The sequence below is a fragment of the Microcaecilia unicolor genome, chromosome 6 (assembly GCF_901765095.1).
Source record: "Microcaecilia unicolor chromosome 6, aMicUni1.1, whole genome shotgun sequence".
NCBI lineage: Eukaryota > Metazoa > Chordata > Amphibia > Gymnophiona > Siphonopidae > Microcaecilia > Microcaecilia unicolor.
Window position 1 is genome coordinate 84,083,458 of NC_044036.1, and position 18,855 is coordinate 84,102,312.

Genomic DNA, 18,855 nt, shown 5'->3' on the forward strand with positions numbered 1-18,855 from the left:
TAAAATAATGAGTGGAATGGATCGGGTGGATGTGAAGCGACTGTTCACGCTATCCAAAAATACTAGGACTAGAGGGCATGAGTTGAAGCTACAGTGTGGTAAATTTAAAACGAATCGGAGAAAATGTTTCTTCACCCAACGTGTAATTAGACTCTGGAATTCATTGCCGGAGAACGTGGTACGGGCGGTTAGCTTGACGGAGTTTAAAAAGGGGTTAGATAGATTCCTAAAGGACAAGTCCATAGACCGCTATTAAATGGACTTGGAAAAATTCCGCATTTTTAGGTATAACTTGTCTGGAATGTTTTTACGTTTGGGGAGCGTGCCAGGTGCCCTTGACCTGGATTGGCCACTGTCGGTGACAGGATGCTGGGCTAGATGGACCTTTGGTCTTTCCCAGTATGGCACTACTTATGTACTTATGTACTTATGTTAGATTGAGAACATTGCTGCATGGCAACCAACCAGTCCTCCCCTGTCTGGCCGGCCAATCAGGAGAACTCATTTAGGTGCCAGACAGGGCTCTCTGACCAATCACAACTGCTCTTCTGTAGCATCTCAGCCACGTGAAGAAACTGTGGCTGAGTCCAGAACTGTAGCAGCTGTGTGAATGTATCTTGTGAGTAATCTGGTCATCCAACAGCTCTCGGGAGCCTTGGGTCACCATCTTCCTGCTGCTGTGGTGAATGGGGTCAGCACAGTATGCAATCCTGTCAGGATTACCCCGAGTCGGCTCTCAGCCCAGCTGCAGAGCTGCTGTAAGTTGGGCCCCACCAAGGAGCCAGGGAAAAAGGAACGGAACACAAGAGCGGATATTTGTGTAAGGTGCATGGAGGGTTGCGGTGGGCTGGGGATGGCGATGGGTTTCCTGAGCGAAGGGAATTCAGAGGACGACAAAGAGGAGGTAGGAGGCAACAGAAGAGCTGGGGGTCCTGTTTGTTGCTAAAATGTGTGAAAAACTCGGCACGATTCTGCAACTGCAAACATCTTTGCCCCCAAGTTCTATAACTCTCCCCTCTTCTGCCTTTCTTCTAAAGTATAAATATTCAGATCTTTGTCTGTTCCCATATGCTTCCTCTTTCTACGATCTCTTGTAGTTTATATAGGCTAACCTCATTTTCCTTACCTTTTCAGCTACTACTTTTGAGAACCAAAGTGGTTGACCCACAGTACCTCTTCCTTATCCTGTAGGTCATGTAATTATATGGAGGAGTGGCCTAGTGGTTAGGGTGGTGGACTTTGGTCCTGGGGAACTGAGTTCGATTCCCACTTCAGGCACAGGCAGCTCCTTGTGACTCTGGGCAAGTCACTTAACCCTCCATTGCCCCGTGTAAGCCGCATTGAGCCTGCCATGAGTGGGAAAGCACGGGGTACAAATGTATCAAAAAATAAAATTATCATTAATATGCAATATCTTGGTTTATGAGTGCGGTTCATTTCTTTCATGGTATGCGCCAAAGAAACCCACTTGCCAACACTGCTCCCAGAAAGGCACTTCTCCGACATAAGCTTTTTTACAATATATAAGTACTAGCCGTTGAGCCCATAAAAACGGGCTAGTAAAGGAAGGGGGGGGGGGGTTGAAAGGCCCCCCCCCCGGATAGGTCGCCGCCGCCACCCCTCCCCCCCCCCGGAGTCGCCGCTGCTGCCCCCCCCCCGCCCCCGGAGTCCCCTCCGCCACCCCTCCACCTGGCCCCGGGTACCTGGCTTCACTATTCAAACTGCCGGAACGCAGCACACAGCTCATCTGAGCTGCCGTCGGCCTTCCTTCTCTGCGTGTGTTCCGCCCTCGTGTGACGTAATGTTGGCGAGGGCGGGACACAGGCAGGTAAGGAAGGCCAACGGCAGCTCAGATGAGCTGTGTGCTGCGTTCCGGCGGTTTGAATAGTGAAGCCAGGTACCCGGGCCAGGTGGAGGGTGGGTGGCGGCGGCGACTCCGGGTGGGTGGGGGGAGAGGTAGCGGCAACCCTGGGGGGGGGGAGCAGTGGCAACGGCGGTTCCCTCACTCGCAGGGGCGCAGGTTCCTTCTCTGTTACGCCCCCGTCATCACGTATTGACGAGGGGGCGGGACAGAGAGGGTCTCTACTGCGCATTTGCGAGTGAGTATGCCTCTTGCCATTTATATGTTTGATTGCCATACTGGGACAGACCAAAGGTCCATCAAGCCCAGCATCCTGTTTCCAACAGTGGCCAATCCAGGTCACAAATACCTGGCAAGATGCCAAAAAAAGTTCAATACATTTTATACTGCTTATCCCAGAAATAGTGGATTTTCCCCAAGTCCAATTTAATAATGGTCTATGGACTTTTCCTTTAGGAAGCCGTCCAAATCTTTTTAAAATTCTGCTAAGCTACCCACCTTTACCACATTCTCTGGCAACGAATTCCAGAGTTTAATTACATGTTGAATGAAAAAACATTTTCTCCAATTCGTTTTAAATGTACTACTTTGTAGCTTCATTGCATGCCCCCTAGTCCTAGTATTTTTGGAAAGCGTAAACAGACGCTTCACATCTACCTGTTCAACTCCACTCATTATTTTATAGACCTCTATCATATCTCCCCTCAGCCGCCAATTCTTCAAGCTGTAGAGCCCTAGCCGATTTAGCCTTTCCTCATAGGCAAGTCGTCCCATCCCCTTTATCATTTTCGTCGCCCTTCTCTGCACCTTTTCTAATTCCACTATATCTTTTTTGAAATGCGGCGACCAGAATTGAACACAATATTTGAGGTGCAGTCCACCATGGAGCGATACAAAGGTATTATAATGTCCTCATTTTTGTTTTCCATTCCTTTCCTAATAATACCTAACATTCTATTTGCTTTCTTAGCCACAGCAGCACACTGAGCGGAAGGTTTCAACGTATCATTAACGACGACACCTAGATCCCTTTCTTGGTCGGTGACTCCTAACATGGAACCTTGCATGACACAGCTATAATTTGGGTTCCTCTTTCCCACATGCATCACTTTGCACTTGCTCACATTAAACGTCATCTGCCATTTAGACGCCCAGTCTCCCAGCCTCGTAAGGTCCTCTTGTAATTTTTCACAATCCTCCCGCGATTTAACGATTTTGAATAACTTTGTGTCATCAGCAAATTTAATTACATCGCTAGTTACTCCCATCTCTTGGTCATTTCTAAATATGTTAAAAAGCAGCGGTCCCAGCACAGACCCCTGGGGAACCCCACTAAATACCCTTCTCCATTGAGAATACTGACCATTTAACCCTACTCTCTGTTTTCTATCTTTTAACCAGTTTTTAATCCACAATAGAATACTACCTCCTATCCCATGACTCTCCAATTTCCTCTGGAGTCTTTCATGAGGTACTTTGTCAAACGCCTTCTGAAAATCCAGATACACAATATCAACCGACTCACCTTTATCCACATGTTTGTTCACCCCTTCAAAGAAATGCTCCAATGCAGACAGTGATTAAACGATCATGAATAAAATCCCCTTGTGTCTATGTTAATATACTTTAAGCCACAGCCCTGAATAATTCCAGTCCTTAGATTTGTCTCAGTCAAGTTTAGTTTTTATTTCTAATCATTTTCAGTAACAGTGCACTGGAGAAAGAAACAAGGTTTTCTTTTATAGACTCTCTCTACTGTTCCCACTAGCTAGTGAAAATTTAATGAAAATCATGTTACTGGCTTTAACAATAGATTCTTTTTCCTGCTGCAGAGACGGGAAAGGCAACATTTATCAAAAGATATAAACTAATGGTTTGGATCCTGTGAGGCTGAAGAATTAAAATAATGTCCCTGTTGTTGTCTTAGAGTAACTGTTCTTAAAATTGGTTCTGACATTCTCAAACGGGTCTGTTTTATAGGATAAGCAAAATAGGCACATATCTAGCAAATGAATATTCATTCAGATCAAAATTAACACAAATATTCTAAGTGCAAAGCTGGCCATACTCCATTTTGTATTATTTCAAAACTGAATTTCTAAATCAAAGGACTGATTTAGCTGTGGAAATGTGCTTTAACTGCTTAATACAACAGGGCCAGAATTTGCCCCAAGTTATCCATGCTACCTGTCCCTCTCTTTCCTCCACTCCAACATATTTAACTGAATATAAAACAATAATATTGAGAATATTAAAATGTTAATTTCTTGCAATAGAATAAAATACAGTACAGTGCTGATGAAGAGGGAAGATCAACTGAAAAGTAATAGGAAGCGATGTTTGTCAGTATTCTATTGATGTTAAATGTTTCTTTATTGTTTTCAGTGTAGGAACTACAGCGTCGATCGTAAGTGGCAGGCGAGTACACCATCATTCAAGTCTTTGCCCTTTGCTTACCAGACAGTGAACAGGAAAATGGGTGCTCCAGAGTACTACTCCGAAAGAGTCAGTTGGTGAATGTCTACAACTACCTGTAAGACTTTCTTCACTTTTAACTTCTGTACGGGCAGACATCTGCAACTCACGCATTCCTTGGGGATAACTTACAAGTCGTATTCAGATCTTTGCTTTAAATATCAAGCATTTTACCTGATCCAAGTCATTGCGAAGAGCGATTTTGCTTGTGACAAGTTCGTGGGCAAGGTCGTCATTTTCTTGTTCTAGCCGCATACTGGCTTCCTGTAGCCTTCGATTCTCCCGCTGATGAAGGAAAGAAATAGATAATATCTATGAGTTAGTGCTTACAAACATTTCATAAGAAGAAAGGAAACAAAAATGCAGAATAAAAGCAAGTTGCAGACATTATCCACGTGCACACGAGAGAAGTTGCTTGAGGAAACAAGAGTGAATTAAGCTAGCAAGGCAGAAGCTGTACGTATCGGACAGTCTTTAAACCAACACACTACACAGTTCTAAAGTCAATGAGACACTTACATCTGGAAATACTATTTTCAAGTGAAGAGAAGGACTCTAGTGACAAAATTCAGGGTCCAACTAATTGTTTTTATTCTCTCCTATGGAAAAAGTAAGCCTCAATAAAGTCCATGGATGGAACGAGCTTGCCTCATCCTTTGTCTCTACAATTGCATCACCTCTGCTCCGCTCCACTCACAGGCATGGCTGGGCTTTAGCAGCAGGACAGTGTTGTACTAGACATAAGAACAGTAAAGGACACAGCCAACATGATCCTCATGGACTGCCTGAGATCTTTGTGCTATCATAATTGCTAGGACTGAAAAACAGCCTGCTTTGATGTGAGGATCTCAATTTGGTTTATATGTTATATTATTAATTAAGTGATATTTTCACAACACTTTATTCAAATATATAGTCATGCACATATGACACAAAGAAGTTGCAAATGGATTTCTAAGGCATGCCATAGAACACTGATTCTACAAAAGTCAATTCGGTTAAAACCTTCTTGACATCTAGTAGATAGGAAAACACTATGAAGGCGAAATCTTATCTAAAATAAGAAACAATGGAATGAGGAATACATATCAGAATAAAACCACTGGGCAATTAAAATGCAGTCAACCCAGCTCCTGTGGCATAAAGGGGCTCATTTTCAAAGCACTTAGACTTACAAAGTTCCATAGGTTTCTGTGCTTTGAAAATATACCTCACAGTCTTCCACAAAAATATTATGTTCAGACATTAAACTGACTTAGAGGGACATAATCAAAAGGGACACCCAAGTTTTGCTGAGGACCTCCTCGCAAAATGTCCCGATGGAGGGGCAGGGAAACCCGTATTATCGAAACAAGATGGACGTCCAACTTTTGTTTCGATAATACGGTCAGGGATGCCTAAATCCTGAAATTTAGGTCGTCCTTAGAGATGGTCGTCCCTAGACTTGGTCGTTTCTGATTTTTGGCGATAATGGAAACCAAGGACACTCATTTCAGAAACGACCAAATGAAAGCCCTTTGGTCGTGGGAGGAGCCAGCATTCATAGTGCATTGGTCCCCTTGACATGCCAGGACACCAACCGGGCACCCTAGGGGGCACTGCAGTGGACCAGAAATTACTCCCTTACCTTGTGTGCTAAGCCCCCCAAACCCACTACGCACAACTGTACGCCACTACCATAGCCCTTATGGGTGAAGGGGGGCACCTAGATGTTGGTACAGTGGGTTTGTGGTGGGTTTTGGAGGACTCACATTTACCACCACAAATATAACAGGTAGGGGGGATGGGCCTGGGTCCGCCTGCCTGAAGTACACTGCAACCACTAAAACTGCTCCAGGGACCTGCATACTGCTGTCATGGACCCGAGTATGACATTTGAGGCCGGTAAAAAATATTTTAAGACTTTTTTTTGAGGGTGGGAGGGGGTTAGTGACCACTGGGGGAGTAAGGGGAGGTCATCCTCGATTCTTTCCGGTGGTCATCTGGTCAGTTCGGGCACCTTTTTGTGCCATGGTTATAAAAACAAATAGGACCAGGTAAAGTCGTCCAAGTGCTCATTAGAGACACCTTTTTTTTCTATTATGGGTCGAGGACATCCATATGTTAGGCATGCCTTCGCTACGCCTCCAACACCCCCCCCCCCCCCCCCCCCGTGAACTTTGGTCGTCCCTGTGATGGAAAGCAGTTAGGAACGCCCAAAATCGGCTTTCGGCTATACCGATTTAGGCAACCCTGTGAGGACGCCCATCTTCTGATTTCTGTCGAAAGATGGGTGTCCTTCTCTTTCGAAAATGAGCCTGTTAGTAACACTTAAGAGCATCACTCCACCATAGCACTTCATAAACCATCTCAGTCTTGCGCCAATTCTGGCTTCCGGCAACTGTGCCTATGGAATTGGTGCTGGAGGTTTGCGCTTTGTACACATTCTGATTCTCTTATTCTATTATTTTAATTCATCATACAATGTCAGGAAGCCTACATTACAAACTAGACTTGGAGCTATGAATGACAGAACTGGTTCACTTTATCCACAAGATTCTCTTAACAATTGCCATCAACGAAGACAAATTTGACTAGTTAAGTGTTTGTTTACTGTGCATCTGGACATACAAAACCCATAGTTTTGACCAATGATGCAAATATATCAGAGATACCCAACCACCTTTACTAGGGATACAATGAAATATTTTATTCTGTTCTATATTGATACTTCTATACCGCCTTTAACAATGTCTTCAAAGCGGTTTACATCAAGAAAAATATCCTAAACGGACATGAATAACATTTTTAAAAGAAAACTTCTAATATTCAATTAATTAAAACAGATGCGATTTTAAAGCTTTCTGGAATAAACTGTAGTTGGCAACAGTCCGTAAGGAAGCTGGAATATATTTCCAAACCTTAGGACACCCGTAAAGAGAAAGAATGTTCCCAAACTGATTTCAACTTCAAACTCCTTACAATAGGCATGTCTAGTGTTAAGTTTTTTGAACTCTTCTGTTGTCCTCTAATACCCAAAGGTGGTAACAATTGGCTCACCAGAATCAAATTCTTCCCATATATACTTTTATGAACTAAACATGCAATTTTAAACTTAATACATGCATCCATCTTAACCAATGTAATTGCTGCAGTAAAGGGCTAGCCTCATTATATTTTCCCAAGCCATATATCATATGGGCAGCTCTATTTTGCAAAAATTGTAAGCCGGTCAGCTGTTGTTTACTACCATTGTGATACAATGAATTACAGTAGTCGAGTAAAGGAATCAAAATTGCCTGAGCAAGTGTTCTAAAGCTCAATGATTCCTAGTTTATGTAAGCGAAAAAGAATTTCCTTACTACAACACTGACCCTATGTTTATAGGTAAGGTTAGAATCTAGTGTTATTCCTAACACTCTGGAACTGGAGTCAATCTTTAAAGAGATTCCTGAGGAAAGAGTATTTGTTTCAGAAATAACTTTCTATGTTCGCCAAACCATGCTAGTTTAGTCTTTGGGTATTAAGTTTTTAAAAATGTGTAAATGTCCATTCTTCAATCAGTGTCATATAATGTTTTATCAACAAAAAAGCCTCTTCTAGTGATTTTGACCTGGACAAAGTACAAAATCATCATCTGCATAGGATAAGGAAAAAATATCCAAGGTTGCAGATATCCTTTCAGGTGGCTCATATAGACATTGAAAAGCTGAGGCAACAGAGAAGAACCCTGAGGAACCCCACAGCATGATCCCCAGCTCTCATTCTTTTTTATACCGTCTTGATCTCAGGAATGCAGAAAACCATCTGAACACTGTCCCTCCAACTCCCAGCTCACTCAATCTGAAAAGTAATAGCTTGTGATTCAATATATCGGCGTTGAATGTTGCCGATATATTGAATTGTAATAATAAAACCTCTGCACCTATCCATAAGCATAGGAGCCGACTCTGTGGGTGCTTAAGCACCCCCAATATTGAGAAAATTCCTTGAATGTGTTCAAGGAAGGGTTATTTCCACTGGGCTTAGCACCCCCAATAATTTTGAAAAGTTGGCTCCTATGTCGATAAGTATTTCTTTATCTCAGTTGTTAGTACTAACATCATAGTTTCTGTACTATGCATAATTCAAAAACCATGCTGAGAAAAGTACAGATACCCACAATCTTCCAAATATGAGACGAACTGGATATTTACAACCTGCTCTATCAGTTTTGCCAGCCATGGAATGCTGGTAACTGGTCTATAGTTTTCTTCTTGTGTGAGATCTCCATCTATATTTTTAGTGTAGGAGTCAAGATGATAGATGCAATTTCCTTAGGGTAAAAACCCTCCGACAAAATATTGTTAACAAGATTGGTAAGCCAGAGCAGAAGCGATGATGGAATAGATGTTAAAGGATGGACATATGTCCAATGGACATTTTTTTTTTTTTTTTTGCATGTCTATTTATTATTCTACCTATCATAATAGGAGTAACATTTACAATTTCATTCCGGCTTCAGTCTGAAGGTATTCCCTCTCCATTTCTTATTTGATGCTCCGTTAATTCTGATTTATTGTTGTTATTGTTGTGCTCCAAGAAATATATCCTGATAACAGGCATGGAAAAAAATATCTTTAAAGCCATGGCACTACTCAGTTCCCTCAAACTGGATTCTGAAACTGCTAAGTTCCAAAGGGAAACGTCCTGGTGTCTGAGTGCGGCAGACTCCAGGGGTACAAAAGGAAAGCAGATGCAAAGTATGCAGAGTCAAGCATGTACAAATATTTAAAAATGAAATTCTGATCCATATTCTCCCTTTCCTGCCCTTGTCACACATGGCTAAAGTACACTTTTGCCTGCTGAGAAGAAGGTTTTCTCCCATGGGGATTGGGTCACTCCTTCATTATCTTTTGGACTCTCTATCTTATTCTCCCCCCCTCTTTTTGATGGGCAAAGAGGGAGAGGTAAGAAATATTTCATGTTTAAACAACAGTACCTCGATCCCTCACATTTTATCATTTTTGATAACCCTCTATGAAAGATATTTGTACATTCAAAAGCTCTCATAGTGCACATCTCCTCTTCCTGCTTCAGACATAATGCTTTATTTCATTTACATTTCTCCAGACAGAGGCTGGCTGGTGAATCAGAAAAAAACCTCTTCAAGCACAAAGAAAGTATCTTTACCAATAAGACAGGAAGCATCGAGAAATACAAGAAAGATAAACTGTTCTTTGTTTAAACATTCTTCAAACTGAAAATAGGCTACGAGAAGATACACTGTTATTTACCACACACCATCCTGCAACTTCAGATATGTCTAACAAGCCTTCCAATTCCCAAATCATACATGAATTTCGATTCTTCGTTTGAAATATTACCCTTATATGGCAGAAACTCTTCAGCTGCAGACAGGTCCTGCGCTGCTCAGAACTAGGTCTTGCTATCAAGTGGTTTTAGCTGAAGCAGGAAGCCCAACCTTTGCTAAATATCCGACGACGCTCCTAACTTGCAATAACTTTTCACGGTGTAACAGGAAACCCTATGCACTGGTTGCAAGGCTGCACTGTGTCACAGAGGATTTCTGCCTTTTCTTTTAAAAAGAAACTAGACTTAACCTAGGGTACAGTGGACGGTGTGTGGGACTGCAAGCAGGAGACCTTGTATTTCCTGATGCCATGCTTCTTATGCCCAAAGTATGCCTTTTAGTGTGCCAGTCTACCTCTTTTTACATTACTTTGCACAAACTATAAGAAACATTGTCTGACTTTATTCCCATCAATCCCCTTTTCCATTTCCAAATTTTTATGTATAATGTTATATTTTATTTGTAAACTGCTTTGGTCTCCAAAGAGTAAAAGCAGTATATCAAGCTTTAATAAACATAAACATATAATATTTTGATATACAGGGAATTAATGCTGTGATAAACCGGAATGGTGTTTAAGTAATGCTACAAAAGCATTATCTTAATCTTAATTTGAAAGCTGTTTAAAAACTGGAATGTTTGCATATTGAGCTCTCTTGGTGGAGATAATATTAAGGTGGTTATTTCAGAAGCTCTGTTCACGTTTTGGATGTGCAAAATGCAGGAATGACCAAATGCCAATTTTACATTGCTGAGATAGGGCCATACAAAACAGCAGAATGTCCGAAGGTAAGGATGCATGTTCTGGGTGTGTTTTGGGTTGGACTAGGGAGAGGCTGACACTTGGACGTCCATGTCCCTGCCGTTCCCTATTACAGAAAGGGACTGAATATCTATGTCTACAAATACTGACATTGGTATTTAGACCTGCTTCTGGGAATGTCCATGTCACAGAAAGTTGCCCAAAATGTGTAGTACTTCACTGGAGGTATTTGGGGACTCACTCCTTTAATCCCGCTGTGGTTTCCCCCCCCCCCCCCCCCCCCCCCCACACACACACTCAAAAGCCACACTAGCGTGAAAAACAGGGCAGAGTCACAGCTCTGGGAATGTTCATGGTACTAAAATGGCCGACATGTACATTCATTTAGAACATGCTCATGTTAACATCTATGCTACAGTTTATTAACTTTCTTAGTTTGGACATTCAAGGTTGTAAAACATCTGTTCATTCTTGTCATATTCAGATGCCACCAGACATGTACCGACTTGGACATCCCTTTTCTGACTCGTATGTTCTTTCTAAAATGCTGTTCTAAATGTCCTGTTTACTTCAGTGGACAATGAATAGATAAAATAATCAATGATAGGAGTAAGCCAATCAAAATGAGGTATTCTTACCACACACACGACATTATAATTAAGAGACAAGCTCCCTGGCTTCGGGTTTACCATCGCCCATCCAAGTCACAGGTTCAGGACAATTACTATAGTGACACAGCATACTGACAAGATCACTGCCATAAAGAAACCATGATATTAAAACCCCAAGGATTTGAATGTCTAATTATTTTAAAATCACCATAGCAGTGAGATCCAGAGAGACTCTATTGCTACAATAATCTCTGATGGATCTTGCCTGCTGATTGCCTGGTAGAAATGTTCCATTTTTCAGTTGATTAATAATAGCATTCTTTTCTTGCAAACTCTCACTCAGCGGATGTAGCCAACAATCATGATGGTGGCTGCAGAAATGATTCTCAAAAATTAAACTGTAAAGTGCAACCCGATCCTCCTTGGATAAAAGGCACTCTATAAATGTAAAACACTAATACAAGCAGCTTCCTTTCACTACATATCAAAGGGAAGCAGCCGTCAGCTGCTCTCTGTATCTCATGCATAGCACATGACTTGCCATAAGGATACCAGGGGATAACAGATAAAGGAAATGCAAATATTCCTTCCCTTGTAGCCTGCTGTCACTGTCCTTCCCTTGCTCTCCTTATTAGACTTGTCAAGCTACTGATTCACTTCTGAGGGTGATTTTATGAGCATTCACACTCAAAGATGACACTTCCTTCTCAAATGAATGAAAAAGTCTGCAACAAGAAACCTCTTAGTTTTTGACAACATTGTCACATCACACCTGTACTGAAAGAACTTCATTGGCTTCCGAAAGAACAAAGAATTCTATTCAAAACCTTACTATTGGTGTTTAAGGTGCTAATAATCTGTTTTCTTCCATTAATGCTACAATATTGCAAATTTATCAACCTATTAGGACACTTAGGCAGACGCGTAGCCAGGTTGTGACGCCAGGGGGAACGGAGAATGGACTGCGTAGGTGCACCTGCAAACTGCATAGCCGCAATGGACTGCCTGAAAAGTAGGCGCCAAAGCCGTCAGACGTTTATTTCGGGGAATGGTCACTCTCCTGGCACCCTACCTAGCTATGCCTCTGCACATGGGTCATGTAATTTGAATTTACTGGAAATACCATCTTTTAAAACCATTAAATTTGAAGAATATTGATCTTCAGTGTTTAAAGTTATTGGTCCAAAACTGTGGAGTGTATTACCACCTTCACTGAAAGCACTGCAAAATTGTGCCAAGTTTAAACAAAGTCTGAAAACTTTTTTGTTTCAACAGGCCTTTGAAGGAGCAAATGGAATGAGCAGAGTATTATAACATTGGTATGATTTTGAGCAGGGATACTTTAGAGTTAGAGCATTATATTTAAGTTTTAGTATTATATTTTATGTATATAATTTTTTATTGTGTTGTAATATGATATATTTTTATTTTGGGATTATATTTTATTATGTATGTTGATTTATTCACTGCCAAGTACTTTTGCATTGTGCAGGTAATAAATATTTTAAATAAATAACGAGTGACTGCTATAAATTGAGGTTATCACCCTTAAGATGACGATGGGTAGAAGGTCTGCAATATTCTTTTATTAGGCTTTAAGCTAATCACTGTACTGCCAGCAACATCTTTTAAATGTATTATTCCTCCCCCCATTTACTTATCTATTAATGCATTCTATTCAGAAGGTCTGTATTATCGTGACAAAGCAAAAATTACCCTTCTCTTGTCCAACCACTGATGTAAATAAAAGTAGAAGCAACAAAGAACTCAAGTGCCTGAAGGGAATTCAATTTCTGTCCTACAACATAAAACATGGAAAAGAAAATAAGATGATGCCTTTTTTACTGGACATAACTTAATACATTTCTTGATTAGCTTTTGAAGGTTGCCCTTCTTCCTCAGATCGGAAATAAGCAAATGTTGGTAGATGACAGTATATATAAGTGAAACATCAAAGCATTCCAGTGACAGTCTAACAGGATGGGGGAGGATAGTTGAGAGACATGAAGAGGGAGATATGCATGGAGACAGGAGGGTGACAAAGCAGTACATTTTTATGGTTTATAATGTGCTTTGATGTTTCACTTATATATACTTGGATATAACAAAAGAGAGGGAACGAAGTACAAACTAAAGTCCAAACGAAAAAAACAGCACCACGGGCCTTTTTCATCTGTTTGGATACAGAAAGTGAAACTGCCTTGGTGCTTTGTAGCTTTTACTATATGAGACGTGGGGTAAGGATTAATATATTGTAGAGGAATATATTCGAGTTATTCCCCAAGTTTTCCACGTCATCACTGTGACCCCTGACGCAGGTGCTAGTCACCGAAACACGGCCCGTGTTGGGTCTCTTTGTCAAGGCTCATTCATTAAAGAACTGTGTTCCATTTTTAAAGGCCCGTGGTGCTGTTTTTTTTGTTTTCACTTATATATACTGTCATCTACCAACATTTGCTTATTTCCGATCTGACGAACAAGGGCAACCTTCAAAAGCTAATCAAGAAATGTATTAAGTTATGTCCAATAAAAAAGGTATCATCTTATTTTCTTTTCCATGTTTTATTTTGTTTTATTTCTATTGATTACCTTTAAAAGTGGACTAACAAGGCTACCACACCTGTCCTACAACAGAAAGAGGATCATTTTCAAAGCACTTGTGCTGTTTGCTGACCCACAGATACTTTCGTACCTATAAGCCTGCAAGCAGAGTTTCAGAGAGGGAGATGGGTACTTCTGCATGTGTGGCCTGGGGTAAAGCACAAAATCACTGCATGTCCTTTACAGTATCCACTCTATTTCAATATACATAAAAACAGGCATTCTATCATATAGCCTGTGTCCTTTCCTCCACATTTGTGGGGATGAGAGGTGATTTTCAAACCACATTTTTATGTGAATAGACTGCATGATCCCTGTTTTAATGTTCATTTTGTTCTTTACCTGTGAAACTCATTAGATGAGTTTTATCTATTAATTAGAATCACACAGCAAAATATATTTTTATATATAGTTTTCTGGAGTAGGAAGTGGACTTGTTCGTATTAAGAGAGAGTCTGGAAAGGGTGAGAAACACTGGAGGCTCGAGAGAACACCTGGTGAATCAGGGCTTTGAAGCGTGATCTTCCCTCTCCCCTCAGGGTCCCCAAAAAGCAGGTCAAGTCTCCCCCTTCAATATTTGTAGGTCCTTAGATCTGCCCAATACGTTGTCCACTGAGGGACCAGCTACACAAGTGTTTTCCAGTTTAAAAACTTTTGAAAATTGCTTCCAAAATACTAATGTTCTAATCAGTTCACTGAAACATGTAACTGTGCCTCTCAGTCTGAATTTCAGACATGTTGGATTTTGCTCATGGCATACCGGAGGCCTCTCCACTCAGTTGCACACAGTGCCTTAATACTCAAGTGCCTTGTTGAAGCACTACAGGCCTGTTGGAACTCTTAGATCTTTTCAGCAAGTCCTGTTAACAGCATCAACTTTCAAAAGCCAGATTAGTGACTGCTAGATGAAAAGCCTTTGGATTTGTTTTCTCCTTCACAGAATGTGTTGTTACTGGAAGTTGGGCTTGAGTCCAACTCTCTCTCCTTCAGGAAACTGGCCAAAACTTGGAGCTTTCCTTAAGCATTTCAACAGGGGTTGGGCCAGGGTTGTTGGACCATAATGGGTGGAGTTTCTTTTTCATTTTTATTTTTTTGAGGGATGGATTTTTTTTTATTGAGATTTTAATGGTGTTCAGTTTATAACTGCATATTTTACTTTTGTGTGATATATTAAAAATTGGTTAATTAAGTCTGAAATTGAAATAACACACATACACACACGAGAAATGCTCACATATGAGGCAATTCTAAAAATTGGTGCCTCAGTTTAGGTATCCCAATGTTGTGCATTTAGCGTCAATTTGCTGCCAAGAATCTTTTATAGAATACTAGTGTAATGCCAACATTGTCATGCCCATGTTTAGGTGCACCCTCTTATACCATGTCAATGGCAACTGTTATTTATTTATTTATTTATTTAGATTTTGCTCACACCTTTTTCAGTAGTAGCTCAAGGTGAGTTACATTCAGGTACTCTGGATACCCATTCCACCCCACTCATTATTTTATAGACCTCTATCATATCTCCCTTCAGCTGTCTTTTCTCCAAGCTGAAGAGCCCTAGCCGCTTCAGCCTTTCCTCATTGGGAAATCTTTCCATCCCCTTTATCATTTTTGTTGCCCTCAGGGACCAATGGGTAGACTTGAATCGTTTGTTTACTCTTTGTAAAAATACTAAGACTAGGGGGCATGCGATGAAGCTACAAGTAATAAATTTAAAATGAATTGGAGAAAATGTTTCTTCAGTCAATGTGTGATTAAACTCTGGAATTCGTTGCCAGCGTATGTAGTAAAAGCAGTTAGCTTAGCGGGGTTTAAAAAAAGGTTTGGATGGCTTCCTAAAGGAAATGTCCATAGACCATTATTACAATGGATTTGGGGAAAATCCACTGCTTATTTCTAGGATAAGCAGCATAAAATGTACTCTACTTTTTTGAGATCTTGCAAGGTACTTGTGACAAGGATTGGCTACTGTTAGAAACAGGATACTGGGCCTGACAGACCTTCGGTCTGTCCCAGTATGGTAATACTTATGTATTTATGTACTTATGATCCCACAAAACAGTGCAACTTACTAATTAATACAGTGTGGGGAGCACTGGACATGATGCTCTTTCTCAGCCTATGCTAGCCCAGGATCCCTGCAGATGCATTCTAAAGAAACAAAAATTTCCAGGTTGGTTTCTGGCTCCCCTAAAGCACACAATGCATTCCCGCTGATTAACCTCAAGAGGACAAAAGATTCTGTGACAGAGCAGAGATTATCAGCTCAATGAAGATGCCATCTATTGCAGATGTTAATAAAGCCAGCCCAGGCATTTTCTCCATGAACATTCAGGCTTAATGGCTGATCAAAATTGACTTTTGTGGTTGCAGTAACAAAACTTGAGAAAGATAAACAATATGACACCATTAAAGTACAAATAAAACACTGGGGGGGGGGGGGGGTCCTTTTACCAACTGTGGTGTGGCGGCCTTTTTGCAGCGAGCCAGGGCCCTTTTTACCACAGCAGGTAAAATGCCCCAAAAAACACATGGCCATGCAGTAAGCTTGCACTTACTGCATGGCCATGCGGGGGGGGGGGGCACTTACTGCCCCCCATTGAGGTGGCGGTAAGGGCTCCCAAGCTACCCCGGCGGTATAAAAAAATCTAGCAGCGCCGGAAACAATGCGCACTAGAGACAGAACTACCGCGGGCAGACGCATTGGTCCAGTGGTAGTTCCGTGTTGCCATGCGGCAACCCTTTAGTAAAAGGGCCCCTGGGGCACATTGTTCTCAATATACACATTATGAAGGAAGTTCTGTACGTGATTGCCTCTGGGTGCTCAAATTCCATTACAGAATACTAGCACAAGCCTACTATTGGAGCACCTTACATTTACATGCGCCACAGACCTGGTATAACGGTGGTTGCATAAATGCAGCAGAGACATGCGTAACTGACAGTATCCTGTAAGTTACAAGTGTAAATGGGAGTTCTACCCATATGCATGCCCCCTTTGCATTTACACATTATGCCATGTACTCACACTGCTACAGAATAGTACTTAGTTGTGTAAGTACTAATATATTGTACGTCACAGAAATGTGGGTGCCCAGTTATAGAATTGCCTTTCATACTACACAAATTGCAATTACTTTGGCCCATGGTTAATATCTAATCTCCGCTACCTTCATTAGAAGTCAGGCATTCCGAGGTATCTTTTTAAAGGCTGGAGAAAGGCAGCTCTCAGGTGCATTTCATTAATACACCACGCTATGCCTCTGCTGACAGATCCGAGTACAAGCAAAGCAAGCGACACAACCTGATGCTTGGGAATCTTCCTGCTCTGCACTCACAGACAAGTGGAAAAGCAAAGCTTGTGTTGCTGAAAACAGAGTATCCTCCTCCTAAAGGCAAATTTCTGGGGAGGAATGAAGTAATGCACTTGCCTTGTTTGATGCCCTTCAGCTCAGAAGCTTTTCCATTTTGTATTTTACCGGAATATAAAGCGGCTCTGAAGATCAGACCCTGTACATTAGCAGAATTCTGCAGGGAATGTTTATTAGGTACCCTCTACATTTTATATGCACTAGAAAGTTTCCAAATTTTAAACAGAACAAAAAAATATAAGGGCAGCATCTATTAATATTGTGTGTTAACATTAAGGTGAATTGCTAAAATTTATTACCCCCCCCCCCCCCCCCAAAAAAAAATACTATAATGTCCTTTGCACAAAAATATCATGCTTGAGTATCTTGCTCTATATGGATTCAGCTCTAAAGATGTCCAACAGCATGACATCTGCCAATTACAGGGTAATTTATAACTCAAAGCAAAAGCAGACCAAAGATTTTGTACATTTGGGCTGCTTTGGTTTGGACACAGTTTTGCCTCTTTGGTTTGATAATTTGATGGGATCATTTTTTAACGGTATTAAAGTATAAACAGTACATGCACTTTTTCCTGTACAGATACTGGCTAATTTTCAAAATGAAAGAATGTAAAACTTCTGCTTTAAAAATTAACTCAGGGAATTATGCACACACATTAACTGCTCTTTGGCTTAATTTATAAAGTATGCATGTAAATGCTAATGTTACCCAGCCCTGACCCAGGAACCACTGTTCAGTTCAATAAGTGCATATAGGTTTCCCCACATATTGGGAAGGCAATTTAGTAGAAGCCTATTTCGTTGCCTGAAACATTGCTTTACACGCAGAGATACTTTTGAAAATTATCCTGTACTCAGACTTTATGTTTACAGGTTTAACTATAGGTACTGTTTCTAAAGCTGAACACAAGTTCTATCTTGTCCGAGCACAATACAGTGTAGAAAACACTGTGCTTGTGAAAGCTACCCTCCAAATCACCCAGGTCATCTTTCAAAATTTTCCTCTGCCCTCTGTTGCCTGCAGATCAGTGCTAAGCAAGGTACATTTGCGGCTAATGAGAGGAGGATACTGTATTTCCAAACAGGCAAACACTGACAGGACACCAAAAAATGGAAACTTACCTTCAATACAGTCACAGATCAATAATACTCTTTTCATCAAGAGACAGAAAAACAACAAAATGTGATGTCCAGTGAGGTTAGGTAGAAAGAAAACAACAAAAGAACTTAAAATTTTGGCAAGGATTTTTAAAGTTATGCTCCGCTATTCTTTCTGGCTTCTGCCCACTATTGCAAATCATTTGTTTCTAAGTTAGAGAGACGGTTTCCTGAAACCAGGAGGCAGTTCCAACTACGGAAAAGAGATATAAGTGGAAACTTAATTGTTTCATTCACAGCTATTTGCAATCTGCATTAACTATCATTATGAGAACAACAACCAATGGTAATGTGTGCTTATTCAGGGAAGAGGGGAGAGTTTCCACCGTTCCTGATTAACCTTCTCTACAAATGAATTCCTTAGGTCAAATACCATTTTCACCCTTCATCTTCAAACCCCTCTGTCCACACTGCATACCCAGGTCTTCTGGAGAAACCTCACCAGCCCAAAGAAGCCTATGAAGATTATAAGAATATAAATGGGTGTGTACATGCGTCTATCAGGCCAATATTCAAAAAAGTTATACAGCCATCAGGAACCAGCGATATACAACTTCATATCTGTATAAGAAGAGGCCGGATTTGAAGCATGCGAAGAAATTATTCATTTACCTGCGATATTCAACTGAACAGCATGCCTAGAGCACATGGATAATACCACCACTGTGACTGCACTAG

At 41.0% G+C, this 18,855-nt stretch overlaps 1 protein-coding gene across 5 annotated transcripts in view; it reads right to left on the reverse strand.

The window, feature by feature from the left end:
- RABGAP1L (RAB GTPase activating protein 1 like) overlaps positions 1 to 18,855 on the reverse strand; it is an 803,631-nt gene that overhangs the window by 19,381 nt on the left and 765,395 nt on the right. For all 5 annotated transcript variants that reach the window (XM_030206422.1, XM_030206421.1, XM_030206423.1 and 2 more), the window contains one exon: positions 4,511 to 4,621. In XM_030206422.1, coding sequence (XP_030062282.1) covers positions 4,511 to 4,621 — 111 coding nt within the window. The remainder of the gene's footprint in view (positions 1 to 4,510; positions 4,622 to 18,855) is intronic.